Here is a 20155-nt window from a genome sequence, read left to right on the forward strand (position 1 = left end):
TAACTGAATCTACAAATTCTGATACTCTTGAAGTCAAAGAACCAACACCTGCGACGATTGGACGTCCAGGTGGCTTCTCAAGACCCTTATGTATCTTGGGAAGATGATAAAAGGTTGCGATGTTAGGTGTAACATTATTAAGATATTTAAATTCCTCCATAATAATAACTTTGGAGTCTAAACCCCTCTTTAATAGATTTTGGAGGTTAGACAAGAAAGGGTTAGTGGGGTCCGTATCCAGTTTCCGATAGGAGTTGGTATCTCCCAGGAGTCTACGTGCCTCAGCTACATAGTCCTGTCGGTCCTGGATAACGATACCCCCCCCCCTTGTCCGCACTCTTAATTACAATATCTGTATCAGTGGAAAGATTTTTCAAGGCAATAAACTCTTTTCTTGAAAGATTATTGTGAGATGGTTTATTGCTAATATTAAGCTTATCTATTTCCTTTTTAGCGAGGTCTGAAAACAGATCTATATAAGGGCCCTTCGATTCAATAGGGAAATAAGTAGATTTAGGTTTCAAACCACTAAGAGAAGCACCCTGTGTTTGCGAGGGGGTGTTGGAAGTTTCCCAGTTTTTAACCAAAGCGTCAGACTTACGCAAAAAATGTCGCTTTAAGGTTAATTTACGTACATAGAGGTTTAGATCAATATATAGATCAAATTTGGAGGGTGCAGCCGTTGGTGCAAAAGATAAACCTTTTTTAAGCACCACAGTTTCTGTTGGGGTGAGGACCTTTTTTGAAAGGTTAAAAATACCTCTCATATTGGACGCTAATGTAGGGATCTCATTTTGGATTGTCTTTCGACTAAGTCCTGATCCTCTCTTTCCCCTCTTCCTCTTTTTTGACTGATAGGGGTGCGGGGTGGTCTGATTTCTGGTCTGTAATTGTGTGCAGATGTTCCTGCTCCTAAAAAATTATTATTATCGCCATCATCAGCAAATGAGCGTAACCTCTCAAATCTATTATTATGTACAAACCCCCTTTTTTCTCGTTCAGGGAGTCTATTAGATCTAGAGTCTCCCTGTTGATCTCGTCTATACGGGGTTCTTTTATTCTTATAAGGCACCTGTTTCCAGTTATCGTTTCTATTAGTATGATCTCTAGAAACGAACGCATTTTCCCTAGTTTCATCATATTTAGACCATCTACCATTCTGTTTAGGTCTCACAGTTTTTTTATTGTTAATGTCATTGCTATTAATATTCCAGGACCGAACCTGATTGGTCTCATAATCAAGCTTGTCTCTTTGGAATTTTTTCTGTTTAATATCAATGACTTTATTCTCAATTTTGCCTACTTTTTTATCAATTTCCTCTTTTTTCTTTTTAAAGGACTCTGCCTCTTTTAATTTCTCAAGTTCAGGTTTAAGCTCATCTAGTTGTTTTTCAACCTCTTTTAAAGTATTTCTTTTCTCTGATACTAAAAACCTCATGAGTTGCATGGAACAATCATCCAGTATCTGGTTCCATTCCTTCATAAATTTCTCATTCTCGAGACCAAATGAGGGTGGTTTATTAATCCTCAAACCCCGCGGGATACGCCCACAGGTGAGGTAATTATCCAAACTTTTTATATCCCACCAAGTTTTGGTCTCACGGATGAGCAATCTCTCTAAAGATACACATACATCAGTATTGATAGGACCCATATCAGGTCTCTCTAATATACACATTTTTTCATTAAAAATACGGTTACATTCTTGTATTCTCCTGTCATTTAAATCATTACCTCTAAACATATTTGCAAAGAGTGAAATAAAACGTTCACTTTAAATGAACAACAACAAGCACCAAAAAAGCAGCTATAAACACAAGTGAGTTCAAGCACAAAGATTGGAAGCAGTTTGGTGGTGAATAAGCGCTAATAGGTACTTGTAACAACCAGCTGAAAGTCCAAAGATAAATTCTTTGAAGTGGTACAGAAACACCAAGTCCCAGAAATCCGGACTGCAGCTACCTCCAGAAATCCCAGAACTCAGGGGGATGAAGTGGAAATCTGTTTAAAATAGAATAGAGGAGCGCTCCATAGTGTAAAACAATTTATTTTGGGTACATAAAAAGCACAGGGCAGTAGTACCAGATGAGACTCGTACCAGACAAATAGCAGCAGTGGGCTGGTTACCACATGATTCAATAATAGAAATACCCAGGCATGAGCACCAACCGCCGTCCGGAGCACTGAAGTACGTCCACGATCACCCGCTGGAACCAGCGTGCCGGGGAGACAAGCAGGGACAGACGCCGGAGGGATCAGCCGGGAGCAGCAGCGTCACCAGGTCACGCCCTAACGCGTTTCGTATAACACTTCGTCAGAGGGCGTGACTGGTGACGCTAGGCCGACTGAATTTATCAGAGGACCAATCACACAAATTAGTGAACAAGTAATGACAGGTGGGAACACATAATTAAAGCCCATCAGTGTACTAAGCCACTATAAGGTCCGCAGTAAAAACATTGTAGATATATACAACAGTATGAACAATGAAAAAACATACAAAAATAACAATAAATAAAATAGATATATAAAGTATCAAATCATTATACAAACGGCATACAGAATATTGCCGCTAAATACATACAATTTAAAACTTATATTAAAAAACATTTATATAAATTTCATTATTGATAAAAACCCAATATATTGTTTTATAAAAACCTGAGTTAATAACAAGATAAATGTAAACAAGATAAATGTAAACCGTATAAAACATGTAAAAAAGCGGCCTCAATTGGGCTACCATCGATGTCCAATCCCTTTATACGGCTATTCCGCATGAAGGTGCCATTTCCACTATTAGAAGCGTGCTGTTAAAGGATCCTAAGATTTCTGCGGATACCAAGGAATTTGTCTGCGACTGCCTTGAATTTGTCCTGACTCATAATTACTTTGAGTTCCTGGGAGACTGGTTTTTGCAGGTGTGGGGGACAGCGATGGGCACGATTTGTGCCCCCAGCCTGGCAAATTTGTATATGGGGGAATGGGAAACAAAAATGTTGGCAGGTCCCTGGTCCCCAAAAATACGTTTTTTTCGTCGCTTTATCGATGATATTATCCTTATTTGGAGTGGTGACAGGGAAGAGTTTGACCAGTTCATGCAAGACATTAATATTAATTCTTTCAATTTAAAATTTACATCTAATTTTAACGCTGTTAAAATAGAATTTCTTGATCTGGTCTTAAGTGTTGAAAATTTCCCCCTTGTTACTAATATTGAATCTTATACTTTTTTCAAAGCTGTTGACAGCAATAGTTACTTGGATTATGAGAGTTGTCATTACAAACCCTGGAAAGATAACATACCCTATTCCCAATTCCTCCGGCTACGCAGGAATTGCACCAATAGTGATATGTTTGATGAACAGTCTCAGGTTTATGTACAGCGGTTCAGGGAACGTGGCTATCCTGCTAAAATCGTTGACTCTGCTTTAAGTAGGGCTAAAACTTCTGCCCGTGAAGATATACTTCAATATAAAGAAAAACAGAGTAATGTTGAAAATAAACTTGATTGTCTGTTCGTTACAAAGTATAATGAAGGGGAAAAGAAAATTTCTGCTATTCTCAACAAAAACTGGCATATCCTCAAATGTGACCCCGTGTTAGGGGCTCACATAGGTGACAGACCCAGAATTGTCTATAAAAAAGCTAAGACCATTAGTGCCTGGGTGTCTAGAAGTCAACTAGAACCAAACACCCCTTTATCATCTTCTAACACTTTTTTAAGTGTAAAGGGATGTTTTTCGTGTGGCAGATGTAAAGTGTGCCCGTTCATTCATAAAAGATCTTCCTTCCAGGTGGACTCCCTGCCTTTGTTTAATATAAATCATTTCATCAATTGTAATTCCTCTTTCGTTATCTATTTACTTATTTGTCCGTGTGGTTCCAGATACGTAGGTAAAACTAAGCGTACCTTGAAAATACGTATTCTGGAACACATGAGAAATATAAAACACGGGGTCACTAATCATAGTGTCCCCCGACATTTCAAGAATAAACATAACTGTGATCCAACTGGCCTTAAAGTTACGGCTATTGAATTGGTTCCTGTTGGAAAAAGAGGCGGAGATAGAGAGCGTATGTTATTGAAACGTGAAACATATTGGATAATAACTTTAAATACTTTATCCCCTGCCGGCTTAAATGAAGGGTATGAAATAACTCCCTTCATAGATCAATAACCTTCGCCTCCCCTTTTTTACATGTTTTATACGGTTTACATTTATCTTGTTATTAACTCAGGTTTTTATAAAACAATATATTGGGTTTTTATCAATAATGAAATTTATATAAATGTTTTTTAATATAAGTTTTAAATTGTATGTATTTAGCGGCAATATTCTGTATGCCGTTTGTATAATGATTTGATACTTTATATATCTATTTTATTTATTGTTATTTTTGTATGTTTTTTCATTGTTCATACTGTTGTATATATCTACAATGTTTTTACTGCGGACCTTATAGTGGCTTAGTACACTGATGGGCTTTAATTATGTGTTCCCACCTGTCATTACTTGTTCACTAATTTGTGTGATTGGTCCTCTGATAAATTCAGTCGGCCTAGCGTCACCAGTCACGCCCTCTGACGAAGTGTTATACGAAACGCGTTAGGGCGTGACCTGGTGACGCTGCTGCTCCCGGCTGATCCCTCCGGCGTCTGTCCCTGCTTGTCTCCCCGGCACGCTGGTTCCAGCGGGTGATCGTGGACGTACTTCAGTGCTCCGGACGGCGGTTGGTGCTCATGCCTGGGTATTTCTATTATTGAATCATGTGGTAACCAGCCCACTGCTGCTATTTGTCTGGTACGAGTCTCATCTGGTACTACTGCCCTGTGCTTTTTATGTACCCAAAATAAATTGTTTTACACTATGGAGCGCTCCTCTATTCTATTTTAAACAGATTTCCACTTCATCCCCCTGAGTTCTGGGATTTCTGGAGGTAGCTGCAGTCCGGATTTCTGGGACTTGGTGTTTCTGTACCACTTCAAAGAATTTATCTTTGGACTTTCAGCTGGTTGTTACAAGTACCTATTAGCGCTTATTCACCACCAAACTGCTTCCCATATATATATATATATATATATATATATATATATATATATATATATATATATATAGAATTGTGAAATCAAGAAAATAAAATTGTGAGAAATCAAGAAAATAAAATCGTGATTTCAAATATGACCAATGGGAAGAACCTTGTGCTATTTGTCTTGTTATCATCATCTTGCTAATTAGATTCCTATAGATAATGTGGTCATTTAACAATATAGTTTGGGTAAAATTACTCAGTTTAATGAAAATGCATTTTTATGAGACTTTATCTCTACTTCAAAGTTTGTAATGTTAGGTGTGAGTTTGCCTTTGTTGCAATATGACAACATTCAAATGCCCCTTAGGTTAAAAGATTCTATTATACTATAGTTGACAGATATAGTAAGATAGTTGTGTAATTGATTGCACAGATTTAAATAAAGCATCTGTATTCAAATATTCTAATTGCCCAAACAAAAGACAGTTAATTGCATTGCTTCAATTCCAAATTACGACTATAATGCATTTGTATCTTTCACATCATAATGAATCTCTATGAGTATAAATTTGTCAAATAAAATTGAAGCAGAGACAAGGTTCTGATATTTTAATTTGTAGATTAAAAAACAATGATATCCCTGTTTACATTCACTTGGTTCATGTTTTAACCCAATTCATTAAGATGTTTGCATTTTTTTTTATAAATCTTTTTATTAAAGCACTGCAGATGTTTGCATTTTATTTCAGCTGTTTTATGTTTGGAAACTGTGGTTAAAATTATTGATTGTAATATAAAGATATTAGGTATTTTATGATTATAGAGCATTAAGTTATGTTATATAACCATTTTAAAAACTGTCAGTGCTATCTGTCTCTGTCAGTGCTATCAACTGGAGATCTGTTTTAGTTCAACGTCAGCTTGGGAAACTCCCCATGCTCTTTTTTAATTAATATAGTAATTCATTTTTGTGGCATTTTGTGACATTTTACTTCAACTTCCCAGACAAATATGGTGGTTTATATTCCTTCAAAGTAAAAAAAAATAATCCATGGTAGCTACACCCTTGGTGCACAAATACAATTAACATATAACTTTAATTCTAAATGACATAATATCTTTGCTAAATAAAACCAAACATTAACGAAAGTGTACAATAAATGTAAAGATTGTAATTAAAAATTGATGTGCACAAAGGGAGCCACCAGTGATTGACAGCACAGTGGGTGGCCGTATGCAAATTCACTCACCCATTGCTGATGTCAGTCTCGATGGATTGGGAAGCGTGTCTGAAGAACACGCTGCCCAATCTGTCTGTAAATATATCTGTAGCTTTGTCAGTTGTACTCAGCTTTATTGGAAAAATATAGGTAACCAGATAGTCAGTGCTTAGTGCAGCAGTTAGCCAGCACCAGGGGTATATGTACTAAAGTGCAGGTTTACAAAAAGAGAGATTTTGTCCATAGCAATCAAACAAATTCTGGATATTATCTTCTAGTAGGTGCTAGATAAGTTATAAGTAGACTCTGATTGGTTGCTATCAGAAACATGTCTCCACGTTTTGAAATCTACACTTTAGTAAATATACCACTAGATATGTTTATCTACAGCAGGGGTGGCCAACCGGTCAGAGGTAAAGAGCCGAAAAATATCTTTAGTCAAGCTAAAGAGCCAACAACATGCGTGTGCCAAAAAAGGGGCGTGGTCTATTTGGACCCCTGCGGTGGGTGTAATACACATATGCCTCCAATAGTGCCAGATACACATATGCTCCCATGGTGCCGAGTATGCTCCCACGGTGCCAGAAAGCTGCTATGCTCCCACGGTGCCAGAAAGCTGCTATGCTCCCACGGTGCCAGAAAGCTGCATTGCCCCCACAGTGCCACCGTCTGCATTGCCCCCACAGTGCCACCGTCTGCATTGCCCCCACAGTGCCACCGTCTGCATTGCCCCCACAGTGCCACCGTCTGCATTGCCCCCACAGTGCCAAAAAGATGCTATGCCCCCACAGTGCCACCGTCTGCATTGCCCCCACAGTACTAATTTACCAGCAGCAGCACTCACCGTTGTTGCTGCAGCCGGGCGGGGAGAGGACAGACTTGCGTCCCCCTGCAGCCTTGTCCACGAGGGGAGGAGAGCACCGTACAGCACACCGCGTGTCTCCTTCCCCCCTCACTTCCCTGTGACTGTGCCATCCGTCAATCAAAGCTCGCGGGCCGGCTCCTGAGCAAAGACATTTATTTATCTGACAAGATTAAATTACGGTATGCTGATAATAGCTTTTAATATGGGGTACGTTGATGACAGCGTTTGGAAACTTCTGGTCTAAGGACATTTACACAATAGAACATTTCTTCACAAATAAAATAGTGACACAGTAAAATATAAACTGCTTTTGGTCAGATTTAAAAGCAGATTTGCTACATAAACGCAATAATATGTAGATTATTGGGATAAAACAGGCTTCCGCAAACTATTTTGCTCTGGGACCCCATCAGACATTAATAATTATTAAAGGCCCTGGCAAGTTACAAGAAGGTTACCAAACACCTGTAGTCAGAAGATGGCACATGCATGGCAGCATTGTGGTGGCACAAAATGATGCGAGGAGTCTGAAGTAAAAGCCAATTCAATGTGATTTTTCAGACTGATTGGATCACTGACTGAGAAATTCATCAGTGTGACATCAGCAAAATGGAGTTGCGACCCCATGCTGAGATGGTCGCACCCCACTTTGGGGTCAGTACCCACAGTTTGAGAACCGCTGGGATAAAAGAATAATACCCACCTGTAGTCACTTATTAATTATAATACATGTTAGAGACTTCCTATTTTATATTGAACAGTAATAAAATGCATAACAATGAACGTCCATTATAATAAAAGGTTTATGCTGCTCCTCATCCGTATAGGGGTATTTAAGTGTTGCTTAATTCAGACATGCATTGACACTGGCTCCGACATTACGAATATGTTGTCTCATAATTTTGAATAGCTGGTAACTAGTATCCAATACTTGTATCAACTGACATATTTATGCAGATACTGTAGATTATCTTGACAAGTTGTATAATGCAGTCTTATATAATATCATATGCTGTACAATCTATGGGTGGTAATTCAGACCTGATCATACAGTATGTCCGCAAATTCACATGGCGGCTGATTATTGATACACTGCGCATGGGTAAGGCCCCTAGTATGCATGCAAAAGGCCATGCTGCGATGATAGCCTGCTACTTTTTCTATTTGCACGCTGTACAGAACATGGTATAAAGGAAGTAGGCATCTGGTGGTGGAAACGGCTGTTTTAGTGTCACTTTGACCTGGATTCTAAAAAAAAATCCAGATCAAAGTGGTGATGTATTATTGTTTTCTATGTATATACAACTTATGGCTCTTTACAACTTGTCCTGAGAACTGAGCAATATAGGAACAAGCTGTTTCTTCCAACAAATTCCTTTTTTATTCTTCAATAGTCCCATATACAGATGTATTTTTTATTTACATCTTAAAAGTGTTTACTGTTGTTATATGCAATAAATTAGACAACCTAATTAATCCAGTCATAGTTTTAATTTCAATATTGACCGCTAGCGCCACTTATTGTTGTTTTTGTTGATACTTAAAACATGTCAACTTCTAAACAGATTATGATTTTTTTTAATATACCCACAGGAGATTATGGCCCAAATGTAACAGCCTGTAAATTTAAAGTGGATGAAAATAAATTGTTTTCAAAGTGCCGAAGTACCAAAAATAATCACAAGCACTGGGTGTTTGGCTCTATGGTTCATGACGCACTCCAGTGGCTGAGATACAATACATCTCGGGTATATTGCTTTCTGCTTCACCAAAATAAGAGATGAAGTAGGATGAGCTATTGTGCCATGTTTAGTTCCGCTATAGTACTGTACATCTCACTGTGAGAGTATACATTACATATGATAGATGGTACTCCAAAGGATTTAAATAATATGAAGCTTGAATTCAGTATTATCTATATAAGTATTTTGAGGAGGGTTGTACACATGGGCTGTGTGCTGGCTTAGCGCACTAAGCGATTTTGATTGGGTGATTTGGCCATACGTCAAATACACACAGACATGCTGCTAATCAAAATTGCCTTGTCTGCACTGTCTATACCGCTGGGCGGTAGCTTTGCCACCCATCGATATAGCCCTCAGTGTACACTCGGTGCGATTTTGGCTAACCTTCGGGGTGATTTTGATTATTTAGTCAATATCATCTAACCAAATCACACCAGGTGTACATGATTTTAGGCTGTGGGGAGGGTAGAATTAGGGTTAGGCACTAGGTGGAGGGTTAGGCTGCTGGATGGAGGTTAGGGTTATGCTGCAAGATGGAAGGGCCGGGTATAGGCTTTGGGAAGAGATTATTTGACTTAAGGAGGGGAGAAAGTGAGCATACTTACCGACTAGATGGTGGGATTCTAAGCATTGGGATGCCAGTATCAGTCTTGTGACCACCAGCATTCTTAGCGCTAAGATTCCATGCCCAACCTAATAACCTGCATAGGATGTGAGCAACATTTTACAATTAGTGACCTGAAAAATATGAATTGCAGACATTAGTAAAAAATAGCCTCCTTAAAATGCTGTATGAGGAATATAGGTATGAATTATGAAAACACGAACAGTTAAAACAAATACGTAACATTTTTTTTCTTCAAGTTAATAAGCAATAACATTATTATTATAAAGTGTTAATGACTTGGCCTAATTTCAACAATTCTATGAATGTAATTGAGACATGAAATATTTATGTTGTACTCTAGGGTGCAGCTAGCAAATTAAAGTACTGTATTGAACTACTGTATTTTACAAAATCAGAAGCAACGCAATCAAATCCTTTAATTCAAGCTAATTACAATCTTCAGTAATCCAGAGGCAGGCTTTCTTATTGGCTTTGACCAAGCAGCCCAAGAACATTTTTTATGAGCCTGTAATCTGACTTATTAAAGTACTAAGAAATATCTAAGCAGCCTAACTGAAAAATAAAGGAAAATGTAGACAGAATGCATATGACGAAAATAAAAGGATTACATATCTCAAAGGACACATAAATACACAAAATAAATGAAAGTATGAAAATCATACAAAGCAGCTTACTGGAAACTTTCTGTATGAAAAAAAAGCTAATTTCATGGGTAGAATGAAATACTAACAGTTTATATCTCAGTCAAACATAGGCTATATCCAAGCAAAGAGACACAAGTCAATCGATTTGATTTGGGGAAAAAAGTAGAATACAGTGGATTTCTTTATTTCTAAATGTTTAGTAGTGTTAAGTACTATGAAATAATAAGATGAGCTTCAACTCAAAACAATCATAAAAATAAAGTAACTTAATGTTAAAATTACTAACTAGACTTAACAATTATTTATTCAACCGTAATTAACTGAAATCCACTTCTTCAAGGTTTCAAATATATAGTAATTGTCTGGCTTAAATACAGTATTTGGTAGTGTCCTCTTAAAAGGTATAGTATACAATAAAATTTGACTGTTAAGTCACTTAGTATACATTAAACAATGTATTTCGATCCAAAATTTAAATAATTGGTGTTGAAGTACTCCCAACAAAATAAACCTAAAGATGTGTCTTTGTTCATCCTGTAAATGAGTTGCAGTAATGCAACTCATTTCCTGTGAATGTCAGGCCAGAACTACAGTCTGTCCCTATTGCTGGATCACAAAAGGAAGACCAACAGATCAGCCTCCTGCCTTGGTGGCTGCACACAATTTCTGCCAAGCTAAGAATGCTGCTCTAGATTGATACACAGGAAACTTAGCTCATCAGGATAGAAGGCAGATCCCTGCAGCAACAGGAAATTAATATAATATAGTGGCTTATCAATGAGAAGTAAGCCACCAGGAAGAACTAAAATAACAAGACATGAACAGGAAAAAGCTCTGGGTCATCCTCAATCCATCTTATCATGAGACCACAACTGTAAGTGCAGTTTGGGCCCTTAAATCAAGGGGATTGTATGGGCCTCAATAACTCAAAGACCAAACTCCACTGCCTGCACCCATGGTCAATACGCTTCGGCACCTACTGAAATATGAATGGTATTATAGAGTAGATTGTCCATTTACTTATCTGTAAAAAGAGAAGTGAGATCAACCTGCATCAAGACATTCCTGGTATAACAATAAACATGTGATTTTGTGTGCTTTTATAAGGATTTTAATGGGGAGTTTGGGTGTATTTCTCAATTTAATAATATTATTTCCCTTTCTCTACTATATGTTAATGGAACATTTGTCCTTGTAAATGTAAGAAATTTCTATAATGTGTTATATAAAAATAATTAGAGGATGACGCTGGCTATAGATTAGGTTTTTGGATATAAAACATACAATACACTATTTTTTTTCATACTACAGGTTGAGTATCCCTTATCCACAATGCTCAGGATCAAAAGCATTTTGGATAATGGATTATTCTGTATTTTTGAATATTTTTATATTTGAATGAGGTACACACAAATATATTTTAAAACATGAAACACAGTTTGTGTACAATATCAGACACTGACTTTGAATGCCAAGCAATCATGTCCTTGCACATATTTAGTGCCAGTTACACGTTATTTCCCCAGTAGTGCCAGTTACAGATGTAGCCAGTAGGTTTTTAGCAAAAAATAAAAAATAAAAATACATTTTGGAGACTATGGTTTTCGGAATAATTTGGGTAAAGGATATTCAACCTGTACTACAGTCTCCGCAAGACAGTTTAATAAATAGGGAAAAAATGCTAAGAAAACAAAGTCAAGAAAGTCAATCAATAATTTCTAGTTAAACAAATTATTGTTATAATTATTAGTAATAGTAGAAGTAATAGTAGTAAAACTATTTTCATCGCCATATGACCAGGATATAATGCATTCCCACATCCCTGTACAAAAATGTTTCAAAAGGAAAACACATTTCCTTTTTTCTTATTATTTTCAGTTCTAGGTCAGGAAGAATGGTCCTCATCACGATCTAACTTAAAGGCACCACTTCAAAGAACAACTAGAGGAGGCTATCGAGAGCATCCGTATGGTAGATATTGAAGGTCTTCCGCATTTGTGGCCTCTTCCTAAAAGACAGTATCATGCCTTTTGGCTCTGCATAAGACAGCAACATGACAAGTAATAGTCCATTTTTATATTGGGATTACTGCTTGTAGTTTCCCCAAGTCCATCTTGTATTTGCGATAACATTGTTGTAGCATTGGCTTTAATATTACTTTTTAACCTGGACTGAAAGAAAATGCAGGATCATTTTGTCTAAAACCATGAAACAAGTTAATGTTCTCTTGGTTGTTATTCATTGTGATGTATACATTTTTAAAGCATGAAAGTATGACTGCGTTGAAAAGTCTTAGTAAATTTAGTACACTATTTGTCAGGCCTGGAAATTTTTGTGCAGGGTTGCTAAACTATTGTAATATGATTTTTGAACATAATATAATTAAATTGTAGAGAGGATGTTTTAAAATGGCTTTTTAAATACATGTAAGAAATAAAATGTTCAGTATTAAGTTTGTAAATTTAATTTAAAATGCTGTTTTAATGGGGTTGAAAATTAATCAGCTACTGTAATGTACAATATGTAGCTAACTGAATCTGTCAGTGTATTAATTTGTATTTGTTAAAACAATCACATAAATATCAATGTGTAATCCTCTCTAAATAGGAAATCATAATTTGTCAAATATGTTTGCTATAATTTGTCAATAAAGCTGAAATTTTTTGTAAGAAACTAAACTTGCAATCACTTGCTTTCTACTGTAAATTTAAATGCCTGCTGTATTTCGTTTTCTAGGGATGCCTAAAATGTTTAATTTAAAACTGCAAAATGAACCCAAGTTTGTTTTAAGTATCTTGTGTAAGATTTTAAAAGTTTTAATAACTTTTGCTTGTTAAATAATTTAAAACGTAACAATCTAAACTGTCATTTGATTCTCGGTTAGAAAAGACTAATGTTCAACATGTTAATGGGAGAATGGATATAGTGCGATAAATGACTTCTAAACTACTTTTTAAGCTTCATCTTACTAAACAAAAAATCTGACTTTTTTGTACTACTAGCATGTCTCTCGTGAGAATGTAATGGAGTTAAAAGAGGTAAGATTACCACTTACCACCATTAGATTGTCCTAATGCCAAGATCATCAAACGTCGAATCACCCTAAACATTAAATATATTATTTAACTTGTAATCGTTGTTTAGATTTTGGTTTTCACTCTTATGAGTGTGTTGGCTGCATCTGATTAATAACTATTTATTTCTACCAAATAATCATCAGTGTCACTGCCCAGTTGTTGCTATTTAACTTCAACTTCAAAAACTTTATTTGTAATTTCCAGTGCTAAATATCACGAACCTTGAAAGCAGTTTAAAGGGCTGATATTTCTTTTGAGACTATCAGACTTGATGGCTGATGATTATTAAGGAAAAGTGTCGCAGGACTCAAAGGATGACTAAACCATAAACAGGTAACACTAATAGTAACTCTGTAATTTTCAGTATGCGAGTAAATGTTAAATATTCTCAATTCTTAAGCTACCTATAGTTAAAAAAGTAAACCTACAAGGTTCCTAACAACTAGGACTTTAGGCTACTAAACCAATAATTAATATTAACTAGTGACATCAAAATGATAAATCTCAAGTAACTAAACAGAACTAAAATTAACAATAATAGTAATGCAACTCTTGCTAACATCAACTCTATAACATAATATTTTGTGGAAATGAAAAAACAAACTTGAAATAGGGAAACCAAAATGATTCATATTTAAAATAGATATTTTTGTTGAATCGTAAATGCTGGCTTTTTGTCACTGTGATTGGTTTACTTTTTTGATGAGAATATATTATAAACTTGTGTAATATGTAAATGGAGAATATTACAATGCAGCTGGAGTTGCATGTTAATACTTTTTAGAAATGACAATAATTAAAATGACACCATATGACTATAAAATTGTGATAAAGCAAACATGTATTGCTTATTAAATAATTTTTATTTTATTTCAGATATTGTGTTTAGTCAAGAGCTGATTATCTAAATTAGAGGGAACATTTAATATTAAGGTAAGTATAGCGGAACAATTTAGGATACAGTTTGAAATTATTTTGGTGTATATTTTATTCTTTTTTTTTTCCACAAAATATTTGACCCAAATGGACTGGTTTATATTTTCTTCTTCATTCCTATCTTTTTGTTAGATATAATCTCTAGTAATGGATAAATACTCTAAAGCATCTGGAAAGTGCAGATAACCTTTATCAGAGGAGCATTTTCTGAACCTTTCAATAAGCTGCCATAATACCAAAAGCATTTTTTAGGTTAATTATTCTACATGTGAACAGTACAAGGCTACTGGAATAAACACAACCTCTACCTCACTATCTTACATTGGGGATGATGGGGTGTATTTTAGTATTTTAATTGATTTAAGCACTCCTTTTTGTGCTTCCCATTGTATGATGTGTTACAATCGGACATTGATCCTCCATTTCATTGATACAGAGAAGCAATAGTCAGTACCAAGACAGAAATCCCTCTTCTGCCTACTTGCCCATAACCATCTTAGGGGGATATTCAATCTTCAGGTCACGGCAGGCGAGCTTGCTCGCCCTTCGTGACCCAGTCCCGTTCTCGGTCAGCTCGACCGAGAACACGCAGGCGGGATTCAATGTCCCGCCTGCCGGGGAGCGAAAAGGGGGCGTGTCCGCGAGTTGCGGCCGGGAAGTGACGAGATGCAGCCGGCAGCTCGTCACTTCCCGGCTGTTCTCGGCAGAACGAGCCCGACAGCTAGAGATGTCGGGCTCGTTCTGCCAGGAAACCCTGTTCAATGCTGTCGGGGAAGACAGCATTGAATAGGGCCCGTCGAGCATCTCCCCCACGGGAGATGCTCGACGGAGTTTGAATATCCTCCTAAATCTCCAGAAGGTAAAATTAAGTTTACAGAGGCAGTGGAGTAAGTTCGTCCCAGTTGCCTGGAGGCAATGCAAATATTGGTGCCCCCCCCCCCCCCCCCATACAAACACACACACATAGCACCTTATATTAATATATGTATGCATGGGTGTGTGTATATGTATGTTATGTATATTATGTTTAAAATAAAGAGACTGTGGCCCCTATGGTCCTGATAGGAGGGGGAGACAGCCACAGAAGTGAAATCTACCGCTTTTAATGAACTGATTCAAACTTTCATGGGAGGAGAGGTGCCCCCTTGGGAACAGGAGCCCAGTAACAGATGGCTCCATTGCCTCCCAGAGTTACACCTCTGTACAGAGGCACTTAAGAATGCAACACATCTAAGAGGGCTTATAGTAACTTTCCACTACCATTGGAGCTTAATCACCACTACATATTTTTTATTCTTACAATTCTTTTATTAATTTTCATTCTTGAAAAATATGTTCTGCAAAAAAACATTTTACTATTAAATGTGCATTTAAATATAATTATATGTTAGACAAAACAAAGGTGAGAATTAGTTTTGGTGCCTTACAGCAATCCTACTAGCAGCATAAAATAATAAGCATGTTTCTTATTATTATGTCTTAACTACAATATACAGTATGAAAGGAAATATGCTAACCATCTTATATTTTAATAACATGGCAATTAAAATGACTATATATCATTTTACTGAATTACATTTGTCTGTGCCACACAGCTCATACATAACTTCCTAAAAGAAAACTGGACTGAACAAACTACAAATTCTTAACTATGTCAGTGTTAATGATTGAGACTAGAAGTCTTCATTATAACAGTCCTATGTTAAAGAACAGTAAGTTTCTTATTATTTTGCTGAATAATAATTAATATATTGTTTTTCTTTATTTTATTTTTCACCCAAAAATGTGCATGTTTCCTGTGGTACACATATTACATCTGCTGCAGTTTTCCTTTACCTATATATAGATATCTATATATATATATATATATATATATATATATATATATATATATATATATATATATATATATATATATATATATAGATATCTGTATATAGATATCTGTATATAGATATCTATATATAGATATCTATATATATATAGATATCTATATATATATAGCTATCTATATATATATATATTTTGATATCTATATATATATAGATATATATATAGATATATCTATATAGATATAGATATAGATAAGGGAATGAAGCGGCACTCTCGAGTCTTTGTGCAAAAGTAGAAAAAATCTTTTTATTTATCCTATTAGATATAGATATATATATATAGATAGATAGATCGATCGATCGATATATATATATATATATATATATATATAGATATATATATATATAGATATATATATAGAATAAATGCAGGCTGGCACTCTGGGGTCTTTGAAAAAACGTGTTGTATTCACAGCAAAGAAACTAACATTTCAGGGGTGGTCCCCCTTTGTCAAGGTGTGTGGTTATCACCATGACAAAGGGGGACCACCCCCGAAATGTTGGTTTCTTTGCTGTGAATACAACATGTTTTTTCAAAGACCCCAGAGTGCCAGCCTGCATTTATTCTATACGCATTACCCTCGGAGGGGCACCAGGGCAGCTGAAAGAAAAGTGGAGAGTGCCAGGCTGCAACTACCCCTATATATATATATATATCTTCTTCCACTGCAGCCGTGGTCCCGGTCTCCAGCAGTGTAGACAGGTGAATTATTATGAGAAAAGCAGTTTGTGCAGGAGCTGTTATCGCATGGCCGGTTTACAGTCCTCCTCGTGCCGCCTGTAAATAAAGTGCCTGTTGCAGACACTGGTTCCCTTCCGGCTTTTAGTAGTATGATGCCGGCTTTTTTTTTCTTGAGGTGTCAGCGCTGCAAGTTCATTGGGGATACCGGTACTTATGTAATATCTGGGCTCCCATTTTTCTTATGAGACCGCTGCGCTCGCCACGCTTCGGGCACGGTGGCTCGCTGCGCTCGCCACACTATATAAAATCAACTCCATGCATAGTTGGATAGTAGGGGTATGAAAAAAGGGGTGCATTTAACATGGGAGCCCAGATAATACATAAGTACCGGGATACCTTTGTATTATATGAATCTCTAGGGTCAGCTGGATCAAGCCAAATAGGATAAAATAGATTTTAGTAGAATAAGGGTGACCATATCCACCCGCCTCAAATGCGTTTCAATCCACTTAGGGATCTTCATCAAGCAGCGTTGTCTGCAACAGGCACTTCAATTACAGGTGGCACGGGGAGGACTGTAAGCCTGCCTTGCGATAACAGCTCCTGCACAGACTGCTTCTCTCATAAAAATTTACCTGTCTACACTGCTGGAGACCGGGACCACGGCTGCAGTGGAAGAAGACAGGGCATTTCAACGATCTCTGTGTTGCTGATCACAAAGGGCCTTATTCTGATCGGTGCGTCTGGATCCGAATATGCGGCCAGGACTGTGCGTGCGAAACCCTGCCTTCCATACGGATCGCCAACTCCGTCCGTACACGGTAAGAAGCTGCCCGAACGGACCGCACGTGTATTTTTCATGGAATACGCCTCCTCCATCTCAGGGAACCTTCCCCATCATTCGATGGTCGCAGACCATCGAATGCAGGACCGAGTGGTCCACCAGCTCCCGCAACCTCAGACCACACGGACATTTTTCCGTGCAAAAGCAGGGATCTGGGCGGGCAGCTGACATCCGGCGATGTCATATGTCCGCCCCCTACACGTGCGTCACGACTGCATTACCATACGTACGCCCAGCGTTTGCATGGGAACGCCCATGAAACGTGGGGCGTATGCATATGGTAATGAGCCCAAATAGCCCTTCACGCCCCTCTCCACCCCCTGTTCGGAGTGTTCACATTTCATGCGGGATTTGGCCGTACGCCCCGCTCGCACATGCGCAGAGACGCCTCTGCACATGCGCAGACACAAAACATCGGTGGACCGACCGCACGCGGACATTACCCCACCAACCAGAATAAGGGCCAAAGAGAGGACGGTGATACTGGAGGATACGGGAGTGGAGGTACAAACGTTTGCTTTGCTTTTCTCACACCGTATCATCTCTTGTGGATATTTAACATTGAGCTGCTGGATTATATGTATTTCATGTGTTTTTTAAAGAAATATTGTATTTACAATATAATACATTTACAAAGACCAGTGATTAATACATCAGACCTAAACACCTGTTATTTAACCCTCCATAATATTAAACTGGTCTGCTTTATAAAACTGTCTGCTTAATAACACAACTAACCAGAGGTGCAGGTGCTGACTCACCAAGCACATTGGCATTGGCCCCTTACTAATACAGGAATGTTAGGTGACCCCCTAGGGAGTGCGAGTGGCACTTTGACAGAAGCTGCTTCACCAGCAGCTGCTGGGTAGGGATAGTCGGTCCCAAAGAACTTAGAAGAAAAAAAGAGAGATAGCAGCACTTAAGCCCCCCATACACGGTCCGTTAATAGGATCCGTTGTGTGCTTAAACAGCACACATCGGATCGCATCCCTAGTGCATGCAGTGTGCATGCACTGCGATCCGATGTGTACCTAGTACAAAAGTATGTGCAGCACATACTTTTTGTACCGTACTATGTGATGCGTGGGAGCGCACATCGCATAGTACAGAACGGAGCCATACACAACGGACCGTGTATGAGCTCCTTTACACTATAAGAAGTATTAAGAAATATTGGACTGATTTTACATAAATAATGCAATTTTATTAAAACACAAAAAAAATTGACAATTTGTGTTTAGATATCAAGGCACTAGATTGCACAGGTGTCGGATAAGTAAATCCCACACAGTTCCTGATAGAAGGTACTGTCTATTCCTATTTTATTTTGGCACTAATGTTGCGTGTTGGATATACAGTATATAAAAAAGAAATATTTACCATCCACCATTCATCGGTATGCAGTCCAACACCCCTGATTACTTCCTGTTAGGTTGGTCCTGAGAGAGTCCAATACACCATGGAGGGTTGTTTGTGGTGTGGGAATTCCCAATGGCTAACTCCATTGGCAGGGATCCAAGCACAAATGCAAATTACCTTTTTGGACTGGTCCGGATCAGTAAAATTTAGATTGGCAAAACCAAATCTGGAACACTGTGGGGATATGGGCTCCTGATGCGTTTCATCGTGTCAAAACGGCTTTATCAAAGGACCTTTGATTAAAAAAAATTGTTTTATTTTGTTTTATTTATAGTGTGTAGTAAAACATAAAACATTTTATTGATTCACTTGGTTGTATGCATCATTGAGAGCGCTGCCTACCTCTTTCTCTCTTTTTATCTATAACTGAGGGTTTGATCACCCCTTACAAGACAGCAGCTCAAAGAAGACAACTCCTGGTTAAAGCACTCAGTATTAGCCTATTGTAGGTTAATATTTCTTCTTGTTTTTATTTTAACATTGAATAAGCATTGTGACGTTGCTCCTATTGTACTAACCTTTTGTATGTTTGTCATTATTAGCATTGTCCTGATCATTAATATATTTTTAAATATTATAAGAGTCTTGCGTCATTCATCCTTAAGAAGCAACAACTACAGTATATAGAGAAACAAAGATTTTCTCATAAAGGGATAAGCCGCCCTTTTGTAAGTGCAGCTGGATATTAATTTAGATTGAACCAAGCGCCTTACTTGTTTGTAGTAGCTATATAGAGAGTCTATAGTCATACTGTACGTGCAATTGGTAGATTTACAAGCGCAGTGATATACATTTGCTTTCGCACACGCAGAAATGCATGAAATACTAATGGCAGTTTAGTTATGTGAATAACATGCTTACAATATTTTGAGATAGAGTCACTGGTGGGACTGGTGCTGCTACTGTAACTTGCAAAGACTGTGATGCCCCAAATTGTGCCACAGATGTGTCCCTGCTCATTTTCCACAAAATGCCCATGATTCCGATTGATTTGGTAAGCTGCCAAACTCGCAGCTTACCAAGTCCAAGAGGACACACCCTTCCGAATCGCCACCCCTCGTCGCCGCCTTATACCCTCGCAACCATGCGAGGAGATGTGTCATGAAGAAACATTCACTGGCATGTGCCCGCAGCAGGAGAAATCATTAGATGGTTGGCAACCATCTAAT

General features: G+C 37.6%; 1 protein-coding gene across 3 annotated transcripts in view; it reads left to right on the top strand.

The window, feature by feature from the left end:
- The window catches only part of KHDRBS2 (KH RNA binding domain containing, signal transduction associated 2), a 361420-nt gene that overhangs the window by 284824 nt on the left and 56441 nt on the right, over positions 1-20155 (top strand). For 2 of the 3 annotated variants that reach the window (XR_014471754.1, XR_014471753.1), the window contains exons 9-11: positions 12015-12196; positions 14090-14146; positions 15745-15861. Coding sequence is in view for 1 of the 3 variants with exons in the window: in XM_083177313.1 (XP_083033439.1) it covers positions 12015-12118 (104 nt within the window). In the remaining 2 variants the exon portion in view is untranslated. Of the gene's footprint in view, positions 1-12014; positions 12815-14089; positions 14147-15744; positions 15862-20155 lie in introns of those variants that run through there. The other variant, XM_083177313.1, reaches the window with a different exon arrangement.

The sequence above is a fragment of the Crinia signifera genome, chromosome 3 (assembly GCF_055691185.1).
Source record: "Crinia signifera chromosome 3, ASM5569118v1, whole genome shotgun sequence".
NCBI classification, from domain to species: Eukaryota; Metazoa; Chordata; class Amphibia; order Anura; family Myobatrachidae; genus Crinia; species Crinia signifera.